The following is a 23,355-nucleotide window of genomic DNA, read 5'->3' as shown; positions in this document are numbered from 1 at the left end:
CTGAAATAAACACTGCGATCATTTCCTAGTCATATAATGTCACTAGGTCATTTTAGCCTTGATGTCAGCCTTGGTAAAATATTGATTTCTGCCTCCATTTTTTTGCGAGATGTAGAATTTGTGTCACTCTTCAATTAATTGATGTCACCTGTGCGGACCAAAACCCCCGTCTTTTGACGCTATCGCATACATGGACACTTCAGCACCTTTTAAATTTGGATGCTAAAACACAACATAAAATCTAAATTTGATTAGCTTGAGAGGTCCCGTTATTTTTTCAATAGTTTTCTTTTTTTAAGTTTCCACTTTACTATCAGCATCGGTGGTCTAGTGGTAGAATACTCGCCTGCCACGCGGGTGACCCGGGTTCGATTCCCGGTCGATGCAACTAGTTTTTGTTTCTAGTGGCCTATATAAAATCCACTTTAAATGCAACAATTTCGTTCAGACTTTCTAGATACCTTCATTTTTTTATGGCAATGTATGGTATTTATTTTTACATCTTATTAGAAGATGGAAAATTAGTTGTCAAAATTTAGTAAAACATCTTAAGTGATTACTTGATCAGTCTGTGAGCTGGTTGTCATGGTTTGCTGATTTCTCGACCACGAACTAAGTAAGGGCAGATAACTGTTGTAGATAACTAACTAGTTCGACTGGTTGGGTTTGAACGCAAATATTTAGAGTCGAAGCTGATGGAGTGTCAACTTCATTTCGAACGGGCGACGAAACGGTGGAAAGTAAACCGAATATAAAAAACCTTTATAATAACAAGCTGTTAAATGCACAGAAAATAAGAAAACTTACTTTCAGTAGCGTAGCGGGGGGGCGGGGGGGGGGGGCATACGGGCGCCGACCTTACGGGGCGCCAAAATGGGTTGGAAAAATAAATTGAAAGGTTGAGGGGGGTGCAAATCGAAAGTTTGAGGGGGGGGGGGGTGCAAAGGGAAATCTCGAGAGGAGGGGGGGGGCGGGGAGCAAATCGAAAAGTTTGACCCCGGGAAGGGTCGCTACGCCTCTGCTTACTTTATTTAATAAAAGCTTTGGCCGATAGTGGGATCTTATTCAGAGTTTCTTCCAGGCAACTTTTCCTCCCCCCCCCCCCCCCCCAAACGAAATAGAATTTACATAGGAAATAATATATACTTTTACCACTTGATTTAATAACTGTTAGAGTTAGGCCCCCTAAATGCTTTTTCTAGGTGGATTAATACGTTTTGTAGACAATGGATAAGATGGGCCCTTACAGTCGCTCACTAAATTGAATCAGACGTGTCAGCCAGCGCCCTGGTAAGGTGCGATCTGGCTGCGAACAAAAATTTCAGTTTCTGACCCCAAAGGCTGATGCGGGCTGCTGAGGGCCCTGTAATACGTTTTTTTTAGTAATCAGGAAAATCCATAAAAGTTAGATTATTAACACTGGGTTGTTTCCTTTTGTCCGTAAAAAATCCAAACAATTCCAAAGCCTACAGTTCTCAAAATGATGAAAATATTTCCGTAAAAAATTAAGTTTAGAAAGACAATCAAAAATGAGAAAGTCACACTTCTAAAAATAACTTTGTAACGCGAGGAAATCCTTCTGTACAGTTTCGTCACTTTGCAAATGATGCAATTAGCATCTATTTTTTTAACGATCCAATCAGAAATTGAGATCGAGCTTCTAATAATACACCTAACAAATTGCGTCAGCCACACTGATGTATATATCACGTCAAATATTCTTTTTTTCTACGTGTTAAGGAAAAAATCCTGTTTATTTGTGTCACTTAAGCAATTGACGCAATCTGCATCATTGTTTCAGGATGCTATTTGGCGCTCTGGGTTATTCTGTGAGCACTATGCGCCCATGTTAGTTGTACCCAGGGGCCGTACGCGGCGCCTCTGCGTTAGTGTAATCAGGGGCGCCCGAGAGCGCCGGTCTACGTCCCTGACATCATGGGGGTCACCGAAGTGTGTTCTACTTCATTATTTTGGTGAGTGATTAACGTTAGATTTTCATGCGGTAGTGTTGGTAGTGTAGGTAAACCCTTGTCCCTATAATGCATAATAATGGGCCTATATTTATGATCCAAGTGTAGGCATTGTTTACATTTAAATTACTCACTTTTAGAAAACTTTAAAACCTTAGTTTAGCGTCGGTTATTATTCCGGAATTGTATAGCATTAAAAAAACAGTAAAACAATGACAAAGTCTGTCACACAGACTTTATTTGGCGTCATCTTTTATTTTTTTTAATACAGAACGTTTACAATTTGGATAGATTTATTTTAATTGCGTGTTAAATACTGCTTTATTAATCATTTTGTATAATTAGTTATTTTTAAGTATTTCAGCTAAATATTTCTGCTACTAAACATTGTTTAACAGGGTTCGTACGCAGTCTGGAAAAAGTGAATTTCAGACTTTAAAAAGCCTGGTCGGGTCTACACTGTGGTATGACGTTTATCGCTGGATTGCAGAAGAAACCCGATTTCTCAGTTACTACGTCATTGGGCGAGGGGGGGGGGGGGAGTGGCCATACAAATCTTGACCTCTTTTTTTAATCCGCTATTATTTCTTAAGTTTGTCTGAGGATGCAGGCAGGTAGTCTTATAAAAATGATGAGGGAAGCTGTAAGTGGTAGTCTACGTATAATTTCACAACCTGTATTTTCAATTCACTCTCCAAGCTTTTTAAATGAAATCTTTTGCAAAGGCTTACGATTGGGGTTAGTCTAACCCGCCTGTCCTAGTAACAAGGTCACTGATTCCTATACTTGTATGAGCTCACCGTGATCCCAAGTACGTAGTTGGTGCTGTTTGGCTGGGGAGGGTGGGGGGCAGTAGCGTAGCGAGGGGGGGGGGGACATATGTCCCCGGGCGCCGACCTTAGGGGGCGCCAAAATGGGTTGGAAAAATAAATTGAAAGGTCGAGGGGGGTGCAAATAGAAAGTTTGAGGGGGGGGGGGTGCAAATCGAAATCTTGAGGGAAGGGGTGCAAATCGAAAAGTTTGTCCCCGGGCGCCGTGAAGGGTCGCTACGCCTCTGGGTAGGGGGGGGGGGAGTACAGTACAGTTCATGCTATGCCGTATTAGACTGGGCTACTGTAACCTCACAGTGACCCATTCACCGTCTCTTGTGTGTATGTGGGGGGAGGGGGGGGGATACCGGTAGTTTGTAATAGCAGACAAAAATTTCTCAGCTATAAGCACAAATAATGGTGCGGTTTAAGTTACAAAGGTCTGGTTTCATTTTCAAAATAGGTTTAAAAAAATTAAAACATTAATTTACTACAATCGACTTGAACTTTATTTATATTTCAATGGTCAAATAAACCATGGTTTACCGTAAATTTAGTTACCGAAACTCAACAAACATTATATAAACATATATATATATATATATATATATATATATATATATATATATATATATATATATATATATATATATATATATATAGGACAAACTTTCAATATTGTTTATGTTTATAATTCAAAACTGCAGCTAAAAAGAGCTTTTAATTTTTTTTTCCAACCCATTTTGGCGCCCCTAGGGTCGGCGCCCGGGGACATATGTACCCCCCCCCCCCCCCTTCGCTACGCCTCTGGTGGGGGTGACTCCATTTGGTGCCACACTGAGTGACACTCGACCTAGGGACGCCACTAAGCTTTATATATATATATATATATATATATATATATATATATATATATATATATATATATATATATATATATATATATATATATATATATATATATATATATATATATATATATATATATATATATATATATATATATATATATATATATATATATATATATATATATATCGCGACCGATGCTTTTATTTAACAAAGCCAGTTTGTTTTAATTTCTTATTTTCAGTTTATTCAAACGCATGTCAAAGATTTTTCTTTTATCTTATTTTTTTATTGTCAGTTGTTCTTTTCTCAGAATTCATTTCAATTTGCTTTTAGGGGGAATAACTTATTAATAAAGACACCCTCTTTACGTAATTGTAGTTATCTAACTTGGCAGTAGAAACAAAATAAGGGTGAAGATTAAAATTAAATAGAACATTTTTCGCGGGTCCCTGCGGCAAAGACGCGCCACTAGAAGAAGTAGTGTTGTAACTAGGAAGACAAAAAGGGGAATGGTCCTAACAATCAACCTGCCCGGGGCGGTTGCTTGTTTAACCTCACTTTTAATCCACCAGTCCAAAAGTCAAACCCCTGTCTCAGATTAGGTGTGTGACGTAATTTTAGACGCCCCTTCCCCCCCCCCCCTCAACTACTGCACACCATAAGTAAAAGATTATAGCAGCAGGACACATCGTATACGCTTTGGTCTGTGCGAGACGGTGAGCCAACAAAAATCACAGCAAAGAAATTGTCATAAGTGTTGAGCTTACTAAAGGTAGACTTGTTCCCTGCTACTTTGTTTCTGTGATTTCTTTCCTGTGACTTTTTAAATAACTTGCTACAATCATTGAGGCTATCGCCTCACAATTTTAATTTTCGTCAACACTTTAGATTTTAGATTTCAATTAGCTATAACTTAATGTTTTTCTAGGTATAGATTACTAGATCTGGATCTAAATCTAAATTAAATCAAACCAAAAAGCTTAAAAAAATAGTTAAATTAATATACATTCATATTTTGTTTCTTAACGAAGTCATACTTTTTATTTACCGCATAGTATTCCCCTTTTATACAAACATTTAGGTCAAAGGTGAATACAACTTGGTTCAGTAGTCCAACCGATTGTGTAAGAAGACTAAGTGAGTCTGTACTGGGTTCAACATCTAAAATCAGCATGCCTCCAAAAAAAATTTGTGTCGTTGGTTCTGGTAACTGGTAAGTATATCTAATATCGTTAATGCTTTAGCCAAATATCTAGATCTAGTTGCAGCACAAAACTTTCTTTAAGGCAAGTTTAAGATTAATTAAAAAATAATAAAATATTTTTAATATTGGCCTAGGTTTCATAAACAAACACAAATGAAACGATTCACTGAAATAAAAACACTTCATTTAATTAGGCCTAATTAATATTATTTCATTATCTTCTTAACATCTTAGTTAGATCTAGCTAGAGCCAGACTAAACGCTAGACCGCTAGATTATATGACTAGGCATTCTTAAAATAATTAATTTAATTTGTATCATTTATCATTAGGCTCGAAACAGAATTTTTATAATTAGTAATTAGCCTAAAAACAGCCTTAGGCCTAATTATTAATTATTCATTTATTACTTAATCATTGATTCTTCATTTCATTTGATTTTAGCCAACCAATTCTCACCCATCCATCATACTTGTAACTTTGAAGTGTGACAGCGTTGGGAATATATAAATATTTCCTTCCCATCACCATCACAATTCATCGCATGGTTATGATTTTAAATTTAGGATAAGAGACTTGAATTTGAGTTATGAAAAAAATATTAAAATACGGATAGAATCTAGGAAGTTAGCATTGACTTCATTGTTAAGTCAGCATTGATTCAAAAAACATAAATAGGGCTTAATTTTAAATTTTGTAAGTTAACATAGTTATTTTTTTCCAAACAGGGGTTCTGCTATTGCTAAAATTGTAGGAAATAATGCAGTGGAAAAACCAACAGAATTTGATCCAGTGGTGAAGATGTGGGTGTTTGAAGAGCAGATTAATGGTGAGAAATTGACACACATCATCAACACACAGCACGAGAATGTGAAGTATTTAAAAGGTATCAAGCTGCCAGAGAAAGTGGTGAGCCTACAGTTATTTTCCAGTTATCACATGTGTACTAATTTATTGGGCTTTTATAGTATATAGTTAATCATATATACTAATGATACACCTAGATACACTAGTCCTGTTATAGTTGTTATATTGTTGCATTTTATTGAGGTTTTGTGTTCCATTTGTTTCTTTTTTGTTTTTACGGTTTTGCTTGTTTATAAACTATTGCGCCAAATTGTTCACAAATATTTTATTCTGAATCCAAAATATTAACTGTGAATCCTGTTTTGTAACCTTTTAACAAATGGCATGCGTAAGCAAATATTATTTCATGGATGATTGGAAAGTTTTTACACCTGAGCATCGTGTTTTGGATTATATTCCTAAACAGAATTATCTTCTTGTAAAACTGAATTCTGGTTGTATGAACACTTAGCCATGACCCATTTATTCCAGTTATATTTGATACTTTATTCTGTCTTTGTAGAGATAACACATTTTTTTTACTGCTCAAAGTTCATGCAACTCCTTATCATCAAAAGCTTCTTTGACCTACTTTACTAATCTTTCTTTCCTCTTGGAAATCAAACAAACCTATAGCCAGAATCTAGCTCAGTAATTTTGTTCTTGACTCAATATGAGAGCTTTTCAGCTATTCTCTTCTGTTCTATTTCATCTTAATTAAAAATGTTGGATGTCATCATGCATACTAAATTCTTTCAACAAACTATTTAATGTTTAAAATTTGACTAACAATAATTTTAGTCTGTTTTATTATTAAATTTAAAATCTCGTCTAACATAACTATTCATTGCAAAGTTTATTCATTCTTAGTTTTAAGAAAACACCAAATTTAGGCCTGAAATAATTGAGTTTCAAAATATTTGGTACTGATTTCACAATTGCCAAAAATTGTTTAAAAGGTGACTGTACAAATCTGGCATGGCGATAAAAAGTATAAGGGCTATGAAGGCTTCAAGTGTTATGATTTCCTGTGTTTGTTTATATCAATGTTTTTCTTTATTACAATTTTTTATAAATCAGTTAATTTTTATGATCATAGTGCCAGCTAGCGTTACTGTTACAATATCATAAGAATTATTTCAATGCTCTCAGTTTTTAGAATTCTACGCTAAACATGGATACAAGAAGTTTAACTACATGCAATATGTTTTATTCATAGTTAAATTTTAGACAAAACAAGACGAGGTTAATTTGCTTAAAAAAAATTTTGATTTAAGATTTTAAATGAAGAGAGACTGTTAAAAAGGAAAATTTGGAACAAGTGTGTCATTGTTTAATTCAAATATTTTCTTTTTTTTTTCCCTAGATGGCAATCCCTGATGTAGTTGAAGCAAGTTCAGATGCTGATGTTTTGATATTTGTGCTACCACACCAGTTTGTGAGAGGTGTATGTGACAAGTTGAAAGGTAGAATCAAACCAAATGCTGTGGCTGTTACTCTTATCAAGGTAAGTTGTAAATAGAACTGGTCACAAATGGTGGAATTTTTACTTTGACAGCAGGGTTGGACTGGTAAGCAGGTGATTACTAACTCCAAAAGTGGAGAGTTCCCACCAAAGAGCAGATGAGGCTTGTTAGCTATGTATATCAATGTAGACGGGAAAACTCCAAAATCAAACAACTGCTGCCTTACAGTTAATGTTAGGTTGACAAAGGCTATGGAAGCAAATCAAGAAGGAAAAGCAGGCTGAAATCTCAGTGAACATGCTCTGTGGTGCATTATATGTTATAGTGTTGGGAGCTATCTCGTCAGTAGTACAAATAAAAAATGAAGAAGAAAAAGACTTGGACTAAATGTTTTTTTTTCTTATGTAATATAAAAAGGCATGCTTTACCTGGGTAGTTCATGAAAGGGGCAACGAAACTTGATCTCAGTTTTTGTTAATATATTTTCAGGTTATTTATGTTTTATGTAACATTGATTACATTTAATTTTGATGAAATTCAGTCCTTACAATTTATATCTGACTTGATGCTATTAAAACTCTCATTATCTTTTATAAGTGTGTGTATTCTAAACTGTTTTATATTCCAGGGCTTTGAGGTAGCAGAAGGGGGTGGTATCCACTTGATTTCTAATGTCATCAGAGAGTCACTACACATTCCTTGCGCTGTTCTAATGGGAGCTAACATCGCTAATGAAGTGGCCTTAGAGAACTACTGTGAAGCAACTATAGGTAAAAGAAACTGCTGTTGTTCAAATATTTTTCATAAAAAGAAGCTATCGTTGGTCATACTATCAGGGTTCGTACGCAGTCTGGAAAGTCTGGAAAAAGTCTTGAATTTCAAAAAGTGAATTTAAGACTTAAAAAAGTCTGGAAAATCGCTAGTTTTTGGGCAGGATTTTTTAAAAGTCTGGAAAATGTCTGGAATCTAGTTTTAGAAACAAAACTTCGTAGTCCATATTTTCCAACTTAAAAAATTGCTATTTTTAAGTAAATTTACTCCAATTTTTTTCCCCGCGCTATCGCGCGGGTTTACACTGTGTGTGACGTTTTTTCGCTGGTTCACAGAAAAAATGCTCAGTTACTGCGTCATTGGGAAAAGAGGGGAAGGGAGGGAAGAGCTATTTTGTGGCAAGACTGATCGTGTGAATGTGTTACAAGTACTTACAGTTGTAGCATAATAAAAGAATGATCGCCCTCAGAATTGTTAGGCTCTCGATTTTACCCGCTATCTTTTCATCGTTTGAGTTTGCATGCAGGCAGTCATAACAAAAAGTTATGGGGGAGATGTGTGAGTGGTAGTTTAGATCTAATTTATCAGTCTGTCAGGCGTCATCCATTTATGACTTACAACATTTTTTTCGGATTTTAGACCCCCCCCCTTCCCCACTCCCCCGCTCTCTGTCCACACGCGCTCACTTACTATGGATTAATATTAACATTTATAAGATTAATAAGTCGCAAGGCCTCCTTGAGTTCATACCTGTATTTCTGTTTGCTTCAGCTTAACAAAGAGGTACTATTTTTATTTAGGAGTCGTCCATAAATGACGTCACACTCGGAAAAGTCGGGAGGAGGGTTTTATAAAGTGTGACGACACGCTCTCGCAATAATGTTAGGGCAGATATAAATACCGTGTTTTATTTACACGCTGTGATGGTTTTTAAAACACCAGCACAGTCGTCTTAATTTTACTTTCTACTCGCAAGATGCAAGTTTTATGTTTGTTTTAGAATATGATCACAAAATCTTCCGACCCCTTCCCCCCTCCATGTGCACGTCATAAATGGATGACCCCTTTAATTTTAATTCACTTTCCATTAAACTGTTTTTGAAATCTTTGCAAACGCTGACGATTAAAGTTAGACTACCCTGCCCCTCCTTGTAACATCGGTCCCTTGTGTGAACTCACCGTGACCCCAAGTGCGTAGTTGGTACTGCTTGGTACGTTGGGTGGGGGAGGGGGTATAAGTCACAGCACAGTTCATGTTATGACGTATTAAACAGGCATACTGTAGTCTAGACTACTATGACCTCACAGTGACCCCTTCGCCGTGTCGTGTCTGTGGGGGGAAAGGGGGGAGAAGGATACCTGGGGGGGGGGGGGGAGAAGGATACCGGCAACTTTTTTTTAATTGCAGACCCGTTTCTCAGCTATTACTTTACTATAAGCACAAACAGTGAATGATTTTTTTTTTTTTTTTGCTCCACATTTTTTTTACAAGTAGCCTATATTTATTTAGGCTACTTAACAAGAGCAGACCTAAATTAATACATTATTATAGTAATTAACTCTCACTATTATGCAATACCATTTTAATGATAGTTTAATTGAAAACATAAGCAATTAGATCAGGAACAGATTACATAAGTCTAATGTTGGAAACAAAATAGTTGCATCATTTTAATCAATTATTTTAATTGTTAAAATTTTAGGTAGGGTGGTGTAGGCAAACTTAGAAAAAATGTTTTTTTGTCAATGTGGCTAGAGAAAGTTCACTATGAATATAGCTCAATTGCCTAAAATAAATATCAATTTAGTATAAGTAATTATAATGACAGTACAAATAGTGCATCATTTTAAAAAATTATTCGCTAACACATTATCTGTCTAAAGTCTGGAATTTTTCCAAAAAAGTCTGGAAAATGTCTGGAAAAAGTCTGGAATTTCATTTTCAAAAAGCAGTACGAACCCTGTACTATGTAAAAGTGTCTAGCCAACTTAGTTACTCATTAGAGTTCAACAGGTGCTTGACCCAGACCTACCTTATATATGCTTGTAAGCTCTACTTTATGACTAGACTAATATTTCACTGATTTTTGTAGCATAAAATCTTTGTTGAAACTTTACCTGTTCTTTCACTGCTATATTGTGTAGTAGCACAAAAAAATTGTTGAAACTTTACCTGTTCTTTCACTGTGATATTGTTTAGTAGCACAAAAACTATTATTAAATTTAACCTGTTGTAGGTTGTCGAGACTTGACGCTAGGGCAGAATCTCAAATCTGTCTTTCAGACGAACTATTTCCGTATTGTGGTTGTTGATGATGAAACAACAGTGGAAGTATGTGGTGCCCTCAAGGTAATGATTTAATATTTTTGTGAACCTTGATTTTTTAACTTTATGAACACAAGCATTAAATTTAACATAATTAAATAATTTTATTATTGAGTAATTCGCTATAAATTGTTTTTTTTTTTTAGAATATTGTCGCCACTGCAGCAGGGTTTACTGATGGCCTCGGCTTTAAAGACAACACCAAAGCTGCAGTTATCCGCCTTGGTTTGATGGAGATGATTAAGTTTTGTGAAGTTTTTTATCCAGGTCAGACTTCTAGGGATTATTTTAACCTTAACTAAAGTCTTGAGTCCTGCACAATACTCTATGACATCCATAAGTACACCAAGCTCTGGTAGGCACTTGTGTATTCAGTAAAATGAGCTAGATATAGTACTGACAAAACTATTCCTTCATATGCATATCTGCCCTATTGTCAGCTGATCTGATATGATTAGTGAAAAATTTAAAAATTGTAATGAGATGTTAAAATCTTAAGTAGGCTATTTTAGTTTAAGTTAACAAAATAATACTTGATTTTTTAAAAATTTGATGCATTTTTTTTCTCCTCTAATTATAGGATCTAAGCTTGAAACATTTTTTGAGAGTTGTGGCATTGCTGATCTTATCACAACATGTTATGGTGGAAGAAATAGAAGAGTGGCTGAGGCTTTTGCCAAGACAGGGAAGGTAATTCATTGACTCTTTAAATAGTTAATTTTCATATGTAAAATGTCTTTTTTTATGTCAATTTTAAACCGAAATAAAAAAAATAAAAATTAATTTTATATATTTAATAAATTCTACGTCTGTCTGTTATTGTGTTTAGTCTTTTTTTTTCCCTTATCACTAATGTATTTCCAAGTACATCCCAGTTGTAAAATACGATAGATAGAGTTACATTTTAAATTGTTCTCCCCTTTAAATTGCAACATTATGATGACATATCTAGAAAGTAAAGATGTTTTTAGTTAGAAAAAAAAAGTTTTAGTTAGATTGTCTAACTGCCTCTCATTTGCTTTTATTAATCTAAATTTGCTGCCATTTATTTCTTACTATTTGTACTTTATTTTTCAACAAAAATGTTGCCAGAATTAGCCATGTATTTTTAAAACAGAAACATACTCTCAATCAGAAGTACTTAACAGTTTTGTTACAGTGTTTTTAGTTTATTTGAACTAAAGATTTGTCCATAAGTGACAAAGACACATTTTTAGATGCATTTTTTCTCCCACCTCCCACACAGTACCATCAGATAACGCCCACCCCCCAGCTACAGTGTCGTAACAAACATACACACACATAAATTTTAGAAGGTAATAAGTTAAATTAAGAAAATACCATTTGATACAATCATAATCAACCTGTATATTCCTTAATAGGTTTGCATCATTGTGCTTAGCATCTAGCGTTTTCTGTTTCAACTCCACTACACAGCACATTGATGAGACATGAATTAAATATAACTATTTTATTTTTTGTTTTCTCCATTTCATTTTCTAGTTCCCATTTAAGCTCCCCACACAGCATGTTGATAAGAATATATTACTAGTTAGCTTTTGTTTTCCCCTTTCTGGTAAGCAGCCCCCCCCCCCCCATACTGCACATGGGTGAGATATGTATTAAATATTTATTTTTTCCCTTCATTAGTCTATAGAACAGTTGGAACAGGAGATGTTGGATGGGCAGAAGCTACAAGGCCCCCCAACAGCCTTTGAGGTCAACTATATGCTCAAATCAAAGAATATGGAAGACAGGTCAGTTTTACTGTATAACTATTACATCCACCAGGCTAAAAAGTAGTTACTCTTTATTAGTTATTTAGTTCTCAATGTTATAAAATGCCACTACTCCTTTGCTTATCTGACACAGAAATATGTTAAGTGGATAATCAAAGAATTTTACTTTGCCTACAGGAGTAAAGAATGAAAAATGTGGCAAATATGTTAAATTAAAAGTTATACATTTATATATTACTATTGTTACAGCATTGATAAAAAGTTTTACATGTATAAAAATAGAACTATGGTAGTCAACAAAGCTCTATGTAAATGACCTGAGCATTGGATGAGTTTTTTGTATGTGGAGATATAAGACAGCTATCTATGCCACATTCGTAGTGAACTATTTATTTAACCTGTCTCAATACCATGTGACAAATTAGTCCTTACTAATAACTACCTTCTCAAAATAGTTCAAACAGTAAGGACTCAGCATCAAATTTAAAATTAAAAGCATTTTTATGTTTCTATTGCAATTGTCACTAGCCTAGTGTGAAACACCGTGGCTGTTTTAAATGTTTTGAAGTTTCCTCATGTCAAAGTTGGCAGCAAGCCAAGACTAGACAAAACAAATGTTTATTTTTAGAAAGGTATTGATTTGGGAATCTCAAACCACCATTCCAGTAAAGCACTTTCAAAACTCCATGTTACATTTTGGTAGTTAAAGTATGTAATAGAAGAGTAAACTTTAATTCTTTATTTAATTAAATGTCATCGTCCCCGTCCCCAATTCCTGACTTATTATTTACTAAAACAATTTTTTCTTTCCATGTAGGTTCCCACTATTTACTGTTGTGCATAAAATTTGCATTGGGGAATTCCCAGTAAAGAACATGATGGACTGCTTAGTAAATCATCCAGAACACATGTAACTAGCCGATCATTTTAGAAATCTCCTCATTTTGATAGTTAAAGGAAAATTCCACTGGGATGCTGAATGCTTTATGGAAACTAATTGCTTGTGTATCTTTTTTATCCTGCCCTAAATAATATTTATTAACATTGTTTTTAAAAATTTAAATATGCAAGAGTCTATCCTCAGGGTTGAATAGGCTGACTGTTAATTGAGGTTTTGTGAATATTTAGTTACTGGCTTATTATGTAGATTGAAAGTAATATTGAATTCAAATGAATTCATAATATTATCTTAGTTGTGAAGTAGTATCTTTTGGTTGTTGTATAAACTTTTTTGTGCTAGATGTATTTCACTTATAGTTTAATTTTATTACTGAATACTTAAACAATGGGTTGATTATGATATTTAATTTTAGCTTAATAAGACAATAGTTTTCATTCAAGTGGTCAATGGTTAAGCATATCCTATTAAAGGCATCAGAAATTGGGCCATTAGGTACATTAAATTCAACATGTGGAACAGTGAAAAACATCATAAATTGTGAGACATCATTATTGGACCTGCAATTTATTTTAATATCAATTAATTTTGAAATGTATTTTACATCATATTTTAAAACTAAGGTTTTACAAATGCATTTTATTCATGAATACTTTTTGAAATGATATCATCAATAATAATAAAGATGTGAACTTATAAATTGTCTGTTTATTTGCAGAAGTTTTTTGTTAGTTAAAATTTACTGGAAAAATTAACTATTATTTTTGTTGAATGTCAAAATGTTGTATTTTAAACATTTATTTGACAATGAATAATATTTTTTAAACTGTTGAAACGGTTGCTCTCAATGAGATGCAGCTTTCATTGACTTCAATTCTACTTTGTTTCAGTCATAAAGTCATTCTTTTTTTTCCTTTTTACTCCTGGTGTTTTATTTTTAACCTTGTTTTTTTTTTTACTGCACCTATATTTAATATAACTTTTTTTTTACCTTTTTAAAGGTTTTCAAACAAGTCATGTATTTTATTAAATGTTAAGAGTTAATGCTATTTTGGGATATGTCAAAGATTTATAAGAATTTGTAAAATATTTAATTTCTGTTTCGCTAAATTTTGCATTTGTTGTTTGGCTTGCTTTGTTATTGTTAAAACATTTTAAAATGGAAAAATAGACTAAACTTGCATATGGAAGTGTTAGTAAATGCCTGAAAACTATGTAGCTGTTTAAGATAATAATAAACTCCATGAGGATTTAACTAAAGGGACACCACTCTATAACCTACCCGTTTTCACCTTGTACAAATTTAGAAAGCCAGAGGTATTACTGACAGTATTATAGTGTTTGCACAAAATATTACTTTTTATACCATTATATTAGGAGACTGATAATTTAGTTGTTGTTTTATCAAATATGTTTTACTTGTTATTTGAAATGAATTTTTATAAATATGTAAAACCTTTAAAAAAAAACTTAAACCTGCTACAATATCACATTGACATGATAATCTAGTAGTGGTGGTAGGTTGTAATAGAGTATTTTGTTGACTGTGTAATCTATTGCATATTGCATGAGTTTTTTTTTAGACCCAATAACTAATAAAGAAGAACTAAGCTAAAAGCTATCAGATGGAGACTCCATACTCCACTCAAATAACAGATGTTTCAATTTCACCTTTGTTCTATGATCCAATTGTCCTAAAATTCACAAATGTTATGATGAAAGGAAGAAATAAGGAAAGAGTCAGGGAAGTGATGCGCCAAATTCACAAATGTTATGATGAAAGGAGGAAATAAGGAAAGAGTCAGGGAAGTGATGCGCCAAATTCACAAATGTTATGATGAAAGGAGGAAATAAGGAAAGAGTCAGGGAAGTGATGCGCCAAATTCACAAATGTTATGATGAAAGGAGGAAATAAGGAAAGAGTCAGGGAAGTGATGCGCCAAATTCACAAATGTTATGATGAAAGGAGGAAATAAGGAAAGAGTCAGGGAAGTGATGCGCCAAATTCACAAATGTTATGATGAAAGGAGGAAATAAGGAAAGAGTCAGGGAAGTGATGCCTCGGTTGTTTGAAAACATGAAGCACCTACAAATTGAGAAATGGCACAAGGCTTCGGAGATAGATAGGAGTCAGATTGAGTGCAATCCTGTAACCATCTTCAAACAAGCTGTTGACAATTGTAAACCACTGCTGATAACAGGGTTGTCAGAGGTGGACTAGCATATAGGGTACCAGTGTGTGCCAAGGAAAACGAAAGGCAGTTTAGGGCTGTGAAGTGGATTATTGATAGCTGTAGAGACAAAGAAAGGAGAATCCCAATGGAAGAAAAACTTACTCTTGAAATCATGGATGCTTACAATAATCAGCGTAAGGCAGTGAGAAAGAAGCAAGAACTTCATAAGATTTGTGAGAGTAATCAAGCCTATGCACATTTAAGATAAAGATTGTGATTTCAGAGTTGCTGAGTATATACTTTATATAACACATTACAAGATTATAATTTTATTAATAGTAAAACCATCTAAGATGCATTATGTAAATAAACCTTAATAGTAAAAAAAAAATGTATACTTTCATGCAATTTAGGGTTAAAATGGCTTTGTCCTTCCAAATTATAAAGCTTATTCCATTATTGTCTGGGTTAAAACTACACAATGTTGAAGGTGTTAGGTTCAAATCCTCTCGAGGGCTTCTACTGAAACGTAGAGAACCACTGAGAAAATGGTTTGACCCTGCAGATAAGTCTGCTCTTCCTGATCCAGAACCATCCGTGCTACATATGGTTTATCGTATTAAGGACCATATGATTATGCCAGACCATACTGGGAAAAAGGTATTTTAAAAGAATTTGGCCTCTTTGAACAGAGTTACAAATCAAGTTGTCATAAAAAATACACCAGAGATCATTGAAAAATTGAAAGTCATTCACCATTTAGTGCATATTAAACCTGTGACGTTCTTCTACGGCTTACCTAAGGATAACCAGTTGTCATAAAAAATACACCAGAGATCCATGAAAAATTGAAAGTCATTCAACATTTAGTGCATATTAAACCTGTGACGTTCTTCTACGGCTTACCTAAGGATAAGAGTGACTGTAAACACTGTTATTTGACAGAAATGAGAGAATTTGTTGTTAGGCATCATATAACTGATCAGAGTAAGGAAGTTGATCAGGCTTGGGCAGAGGTCAAAATGGTGCAGGAAAGAAAGGGTGTAAAGATATATGGAAAATGGATAAAAAGACTTTGGACAAAGAAACAAGAAGTGTCTTGCAACATTTTCGCCTGAGTGCTGAATATTTTAAAGAGAAATATGTCTACAAATATAATCAAGATGGCAAAGAACATAGATATAAAAATGAAAGCAAAATGGATAGATACAGACAGCATTGGTATTGATGTGAAAATTTTTGTCTTCTCAAAATAAAAGATGGAAAAAATGTAAAAAAAAATAAAATGTATACTTTCTTGCAACCTATTGAAACAACAGTTAATAAAAACTACTTTAAGGAATTTTTGTGCAAGTGCAGAATACACTAGACAGTGTGTAAGCTGTTTTGTATCCTGTTGACTAATCTATTGCTTGTCTTTTTGACTGTGTGTAAGCTATTGAGTATCCTGTTAATAGTGTAGTCTATTGAGTATCCTGTTGACTGTATAAGCTATTGAGTATCCTGTTACAGTGTAATCTATTGAGTATCTTGTTGACATTGTCTATAGAGTATCCCGTTGACAGTGTGTAGTCTATTGAATATACTGTTGACAGTGTGTAGTCTATTGAGTATCCTGTTGACTGTAAGCTATTGAGTATCCTGTTACAGTGTAATCTATTGAGTATCTTGTTGACTGTATTAACATGTCAGTAATATTTTTTTTACCCCCTTTCATTCCATTTGCTCAAGGTTGTCTGTCAGAAATGTTTTTTTTTCATTTTTGTAAACCTGAATTTTACTGACACTAAAACTGAGGCACTTAAACTTTATTATTTTGAAAAAATAGTTTGGTAAAGGGAACTAATTTTTTATGCTAGGTAGAATTTTTTTTAAAATGTATGCATACCTTTTATTACATTCCTTAGGGAAATAGTGAACTTGTTACCATTATAAATAGTTTAGTCAGTCAAGTTGGTATCAATAAGATAATTTTTAAATTATATGCTAATCAATACCTCAATACATTAATAAACTTGTGTCCAATATCTACATTAAAATTTTTTTTAGTTGTTTAATTTTGCTCAATTGGTGCCAAAATACCCAGTTTGAAAATAGCTCATGAAAAAACCATTAGCCAGATGTCCTACAGTCACAATTCCTTTATTCTCTATTTTACAGAAATGTGGTTAAAAATAGAAGTTTTATGTAGCCGGTATTACCTCCCCTGATCAACAGGTTATTGTTCCTGTTTGTGCACAAACATAATATAAATATAACTATGTGAAACTTATATTTAAAAGCTATAACTTTCAGTTACATGGTAGATAAGACGTGTAGAAATGGTTGTTTTTCTATGCTTGTACCTTGTAAGATGATAAAGACACAGCTAAAGTGTTTCAACGAGAAGTATATAACTGTTTATAATGTATTCCTAGTCTAGTAGGATCTCATGATACTGATCTAAATGAATTAGTTTGTGAGCTCTCTAGTTTAGAAAGTTTATATTTATTTATTTCATACTGCATGCTTTTGTTTTTTGTTTTTTTAGTATGATTTTTATTACCCTTTTAAAATTCTGTCCAGATGAAACTTTTAACATGGGAAATGTATACTAATTGGAATTTTCTGAACTGTGATTGCTTTTTTTTTAATTGGGGTGGAATATTTTATTGCAATTTATTTTTCATATGGAATGTTCCTTTTTTTTACCCACTTTGTCAAAATTTGAAATTAGCAAGGATGAAATATGATTGATAGGATGCACAGCTATGTTTTTTTTACAAAACTGTTAATGGCCATTGTAGAGGTGGTTGTCACAATCCCATGGCCATTGTAGAGGTGGTTGTCACAATCACATGGCCATTGTAGAGGTGGTTGTCACAATCATATGGCCATTGTAGAGGTGGTTGTCACAATCATATGGCCATTGTAGAGGTGGTTGTCACAATCATATGGCCATTGTAGAGGTGGTTGTCACAATCATATGGCCATTGTAGAGGTGGTTGTCACAATCATATGGCCATTGTAGAGGTGGTTGTCACAATCATATGGCCATTGTAGAGGTGGTTGTCACAATCATATGGCCATTGTAGAGGTGGTTGTCACAATCATATGGCCATTGTAGAGGTGGTTGTCACAATCATATGGCCATTGTAGAGGTGGTTGTCACAATCATATGGCCATTGTAGAGGTGGTTGTCACAATCATATGGCCATTGTAGAGGTGGTTGTCACAATAATATGGCCATTGTAGAGGTGGTTGTCACAATCATATGGCCATTGTAGAGGTGGTTGTCACAATCATATGGCCATTGTAGAGGTGGTTGTCACAATCATATGGCCATTGTAGAGGTGGTTGTCACAATCATATGGCCATTGTAGAGGTGGTTGTCACAATCATATGGCCATTGTAGAGGTGGTTGTCACAATCATATGGCCATTGTAGAGGTGGTTGTCACAATCATATGGCCATTGTAGAGGTGGTTGTCACAATCATATGGCCATTGTAGAGGTGGTTGTCACAATCATATGGCCATTGTAGAGGTGGTTGTCACAATCATATGGCCATTGTAGAGGTGGTTGTCATAATCACATGGCCATTGTAGAGGTGGTTGTCACAATCATATGGCCATTGTAGAGATGGTTGTAAATTCAAAGGCAGTCCATACAAGAGGCTATTTGGGCAACTGAAGTATATTTCTTCTTCTCTGACCATCATGGCTGATACAATAGTGTTGTCTATGCCCAACACAAGTTCGGGTTATATAAATGTTTTAATTACAATGTAACTTTGATAAACACCGTAGTGTGATCGTGTATAAAGAATTTTTTTTTTAATTTTGGGAAAGAGTAGAGCAGTGATTTAATTCGCGGTTGGGTTAAAATTATTGTGTAGTGTCACTTATGGTCAATCCTTATTGCATCACGATATGGACTTGTGTGCATTTTTCCCAGGCAATACCCACTTTTTATCACCAAATGGGCTTTGCTCACCTACACTTTTTTAGACCAAGCCCACATTGTGTCACCAAATGGGCTTTGCCTGAACTAGTTTGTCTAGGACAATGTATCACCAAATGGGCTTTGCCTTAACTAGTTTTCTTTACCAAGCCTACAATGTATCACCAAATGGGCTTGTGGCTCAGCCCATATAGCCGTCCTTCATGTAACCGCTGTCATTCCACAATCTAAAACAATCCTCAATAAAAGATGATGCTAAAAATAGATGTTGTTTTTCTTGTTAATTTTGATCACTGATGTTTGTTATAGAACATGACTGGTCTCACTGTATCATGTACAATAGAACATGGTTTGTCTCACCTAAAGTAGAACATGGCCAGTCTCACGGTGTCACCTAAAGTAGACAATGGCTGGTCTCACCTAAAGTAGAACATGCGGGTGTGACCTACTTAGGTCTGGTAATTATATTTTGACAGTTGTTATAATACCATATATGGTCTGTGGTGCAATGACCGGTTTTTTCCGCTGTCTTACTAAGAGAGTCTTAGACTCAGAAATTTTCCGTCAAGATATGATTGATTGATGCAGACCAGATGACCACCCCAACCAATGGCCTTATGATTTGAAGGTGACCTTCCATGTTGCCTAAGTCTATAAATAGACTGCGCACAGGTGTCTCGAGGCAGTTCATTGACCAGACGTCGTTGAGAGACATAAGCCCTGTGTGTTGCCGTGTAGTACTAAGTTGTTTAAGTAGCATATTCTTATATTACTTGTGGTTAAGTAATTCTTTATGCTTATAGCAGCGTTGTGTAAACTGTGGTGATTTTTCTGAAGTGTTAAAAGCTGTGATAGTGTATCATATTATTTTTTCCCACGAATTGTAAGTTGGGTTTTGTTCATTCTGTAAATCTATTTTATCCCTGTATAAATCTAGTGTTCTGCCACGACTTTGTACACTCATTACAAGTTATATGCAGATTAAATGTATTGTTGGCATCAGTAGTTTCTCTAGTGTTTCCCCTAGACATCAATTACGAGTCCTAGCGAACTAGTGTGTTAACTTTCTTTTATTTAGGCTTGTCGCCATCTGTGTATAATCAGTTAAACGAATCCGGGAGCGTTCGCCAACTATCTGGCTGATAGATTGGTGTCCGTTACACGGGCAGTTGTTAGTGTCCTTTATTTACGTACTAACCGACCGGTGCGGTTACTATACTTATTTTGTTTAACTAGGTTTTGTACTGTACATTTCATTAATACACTTTCCTTTTCCCGATGAAAATATCATTTTAAGTGGCTGGGCACATTTACCTAATTTTGTGGGCCGCCATACTTTCAGATAAATTACACGTGTATGTGTAGTGAGTAAGGGTTACTGTTCTTGCTTGGTGTGGTGAGTCAGGGTTACCGTTCCTGTCTGGTCTAATTCACTTGACTTGTATAGCTACTACTACTAGGTCTAACAGTATACAACATTTGACCCAAAAAAATATTTCGTTTCTCACATCTTGTCTCGTCTGACAGAAATTAACATATTAAAGAATGCAACCGATAAAGAAATGCCACAACTGAGTTACATTTTCATTATCAATTTCTGTAACGCAATTAATCTTACACATTTTTACTAAAACTATTTAGAAATAAAAAAAAATTCTAATGTTGAAAGAAATATCTTTGTGTGCAGATGTCGGTCTAATGTCACGTGAACGTATGTCCTTGGTCTCTTAAGTCTAGAGCGTGTTTACACGTGGAACAAGTATGGAGAACATATCTAAGAGATAAGTCTGGAAATACTTTTATAAAACGCTTTATACGGATCTACTTGCACAGAAACACGTATCTTGTATCTTCTAGGCACGTTATACATTTAGATACATATAGATGATGTAGATCTATACATGTATAATTAAATATAGTTTATTGTTGTTGATTTTTTTAAAAAGAGGACAAAAAATAATTATTGTGAACATTGTGCACATTCTACTTTTCTGAGAATTAGATTGATGAAACCACAAATATAAGCTCGCTACATACATGTTCCATTGACAACTACTTCATACAAGTTTCTTAAGTACTCGCACCATCATTGAATGAAACTTGTGGTTTTTTTTTCTCCATTCACCTAGATTGACATTATATAGCGAGTATTGAGTCACTATACAGCGAGTATTGTGTCACAGTACAGCGAGTATTGAGTCAATATACAGTGAGTGTTGTTTGATTATTGAACACAAAGCGATGTGGACGTCACATCTGTAGAGGGCAGCACCTCACCAAGTGGGCCGTCTCACGATGCAGTTGAGTATCTTATTTTTTTAATTTGATCTTTTTAATATATAGCCTAAATGCTTTGTTACTTTATTAAATGAAAAATTCGTCTTTGATAGTTTTTATGCTTGCAGTTAATATACTAAGCTGATATTAGCCCAAGGATTCCCGTTAGTGAAAAATCTAACATTTGCGCTCCCCGTTGTCAGAACACCCGCCTGCTAAAATAAAAACAAAATACATTGACTATAACGCGGGAAGACAAGTTACAAAACGTGAATTCATTAAATTTAAAAAAAAAAATGATATAAACTGGGGCACATTTTCCTTTATAATTATGTTTCATTATAATAACCGACCCCCCCCCCCCTCACCTCCGTATAAATTACCAGTTCTGTATAGTGAGTACCCGAGTAATAAAAGAAAAAAACATAGCCCACCGAAACTTCATCAACTTTACCCGTTCGTGCACAAGACACATGGTGCAGATGAAGTTGAGTTTCTCTGTTTCAGGGAATTCGGCATACGAAGAGATAGTGTGGTCAACACTATGCCCAGCCGCCCTTGATTTCCCCTTGATTTCACCCAACTGAGCTGGGTGGGCTCAGGGACGTTATACTGATTTGAACCAGGATTTGAACTCGAGACTTTCGGGTTAGCAGTCTAGCTCTCAACCGCTAGGCCACGCCACCTAAACTTGCGACCACCTATTAACATGTCCTTGAGCAACAGCTCGATGAAATGCAGCTGTTTTGGTTTAGACGTGCTAGATAAAGGCTCCATTTTGTTTGTACAGATCACGTGACGTAGTAGAGTATCAATATCTGAATTAATGTAAACATACACATCTCCGATCAACTTTTAAAAACAAACTATTCTTTGGGGGGGGGGGGGGGGAGTTTGTTGGCAAGGGGACAGATAAAATTAAACAAACACGACTATGCAGATAGCAGGAAAATACATCGAGAATATTTTACTTTACTTTGGCAGGATTTTGTAATGGGTACGGGTTCAATTATACAACTTATTACTATTGTGTTAAAGAAATGGGGAAGTTGTGCTTTTTGTGCAATAGCAGGAAAGGAAACGTCTTGGATGTGAAATAGTTCATTGGTAAAAGATGTGAAATTATTGAAGTATTGTTAACTGTTGTTAAACTTTAGCTTGAAGGAAATTCTGAAGCAACCTATTTTAAGACAATGATAATATTTTATTTTCACATTTCCTCAGAGCGCCGTTACAAGCTCATAGAGTTCTCGCCCTTACTGCTTACACTTTGGTGTTCTTTCTACTCAACTGTGACGCATCACTCACTCATCGCCGCGTAGTAAACACGCGCATTGATTTTCAGAAAGATAACTCGCAACAGGCAAACCACCATAAAATATTCCCTTATCTTCAAGAAGGAATTTCTGATAAGTCCAAAGGGCAATATATAGTACGACAAGGAGTGGATATTTGGAGCCGATTGATCAAAGAGATAAGATTTGATGCATCACGTGACCGGGGGGCTAGAACAAGATGGCGTAGAGATCTGATTTCTAGCTTCTGTAACACGGAGCAGTGCAAGGACGCTCTGGAGGCGTTTCTAAAGTGGAAGGCGCAGAATGGATATGGCGATCCATCGGATAGATGGGGATAGGGGGATGAGTGGATAAGTAGCTTTATCAGATGGGGGATGAGTGGATTTGTAGCTTTATCAGAAAAAGGATGAGTGGATATGTAGCTTTATCAGATGGGGGATGAGTGGATTTGTATATATGGGATAAGTGGGGGATATAGGGATAAGAGAATATTGATCTGTAAGATAAGTGGGGGTTAAGTAGATAAACTGATTTATTGATGGGTGGACTGGAAAAATAATATTTTCTCCAACGGATAAAAGGCAGATAGAAGACAACCCAAGAACGACTACTTTCTGTTATCTGTTGAAAAGAAGACGTGTTACCATTTGAGATATGAAAAGAAGACGTGTTACCATTTGAGATATGAAAAGAAGACGTGTTACCATTTGAGATATGAAAAGAAGACGTGTTACCATTTGAGATATGAAAAGAAGACGTGTTACCATTTGAGATAAGAATAAAGT

The 23,355-nt window shown here is 34.9% G+C and overlaps 3 protein-coding genes and 1 non-coding gene across 5 annotated transcripts; all 4 read left to right on the top strand.

Moving 5' to 3' along the window:
- Positions 1 to 316: 316 nt before the first annotated feature.
- Trnag-gcc (transfer RNA glycine (anticodon GCC)) lies at positions 317 to 387 on the top strand. The gene has a single exon. It is a non-coding gene; the product is annotated as a tRNA-Gly (tRNA).
- A 1,360-nt stretch (positions 388 to 1,747) lies between these two features.
- LOC131944280 (glycerol-3-phosphate dehydrogenase [NAD(+)], cytoplasmic) lies at positions 1,748 to 14,886 on the top strand. Of its 2 annotated transcripts, none has more exons than XM_059304835.1 (10): positions 1,748 to 1,973; positions 4,713 to 4,844; positions 5,563 to 5,743; positions 7,047 to 7,187; positions 7,775 to 7,916; positions 10,155 to 10,267; positions 10,390 to 10,510; positions 10,824 to 10,933; positions 11,894 to 12,000; positions 12,800 to 14,886. In XM_059304835.1, exons 1-10 carry the CDS (start codon positions 1,936 to 1,938, stop codon positions 12,894 to 12,896), a joined length of 1,182 nt encoding a protein of 393 aa, XP_059160818.1. In that variant the 5' UTR covers positions 1,748 to 1,935; the 3' UTR covers positions 12,897 to 14,886. The 2 variants fall into 2 exon arrangements, with proteins under 2 accessions (XP_059160818.1, XP_059160819.1); XM_059304836.1 differs by lacking the exon at positions 1,748 to 1,973 and adding an exon at positions 4,336 to 4,403.
- Positions 14,886 to 15,889, top strand: LOC131944281 (small ribosomal subunit protein uS7m-like; the record flags this gene model as incomplete). Its single annotated transcript, XM_059304837.1, is given in 2 exon segments — positions 14,886 to 15,075; positions 15,078 to 15,889. Coding segments are annotated over 2 exon segments (435 nt in total), but the record flags the coding sequence as incomplete, so codon positions are not given.
- Positions 15,890 to 21,127: 5,238 nt separating this feature from the next.
- Positions 21,128 to 23,339, top strand: LOC131944291 (uncharacterized). Its single transcript, XM_059304849.1, has 2 exons — positions 21,128 to 21,295; positions 22,497 to 23,339. The coding sequence occupies exons 1-2, from the start codon at positions 21,291 to 21,293 to the stop codon at positions 22,906 to 22,908; spliced, it is 417 nt and encodes a 138-aa protein (XP_059160832.1). The 5' UTR covers positions 21,128 to 21,290; the 3' UTR covers positions 22,909 to 23,339.
- The last annotated feature ends 16 nt before the right edge of the window (positions 23,340 to 23,355 follow it).

This window comes from Physella acuta, unplaced genomic scaffold, assembly GCF_028476545.2.
Source record: "Physella acuta isolate Inbredline_101_S28 unplaced genomic scaffold, ASM2847654v3 ptg000487l, whole genome shotgun sequence".
NCBI classification, from domain to species: Eukaryota; Metazoa; Mollusca; class Gastropoda; family Physidae; genus Physella; species Physella acuta.
This window is presented reverse-complemented; position numbering and strand designations above follow the sequence as displayed.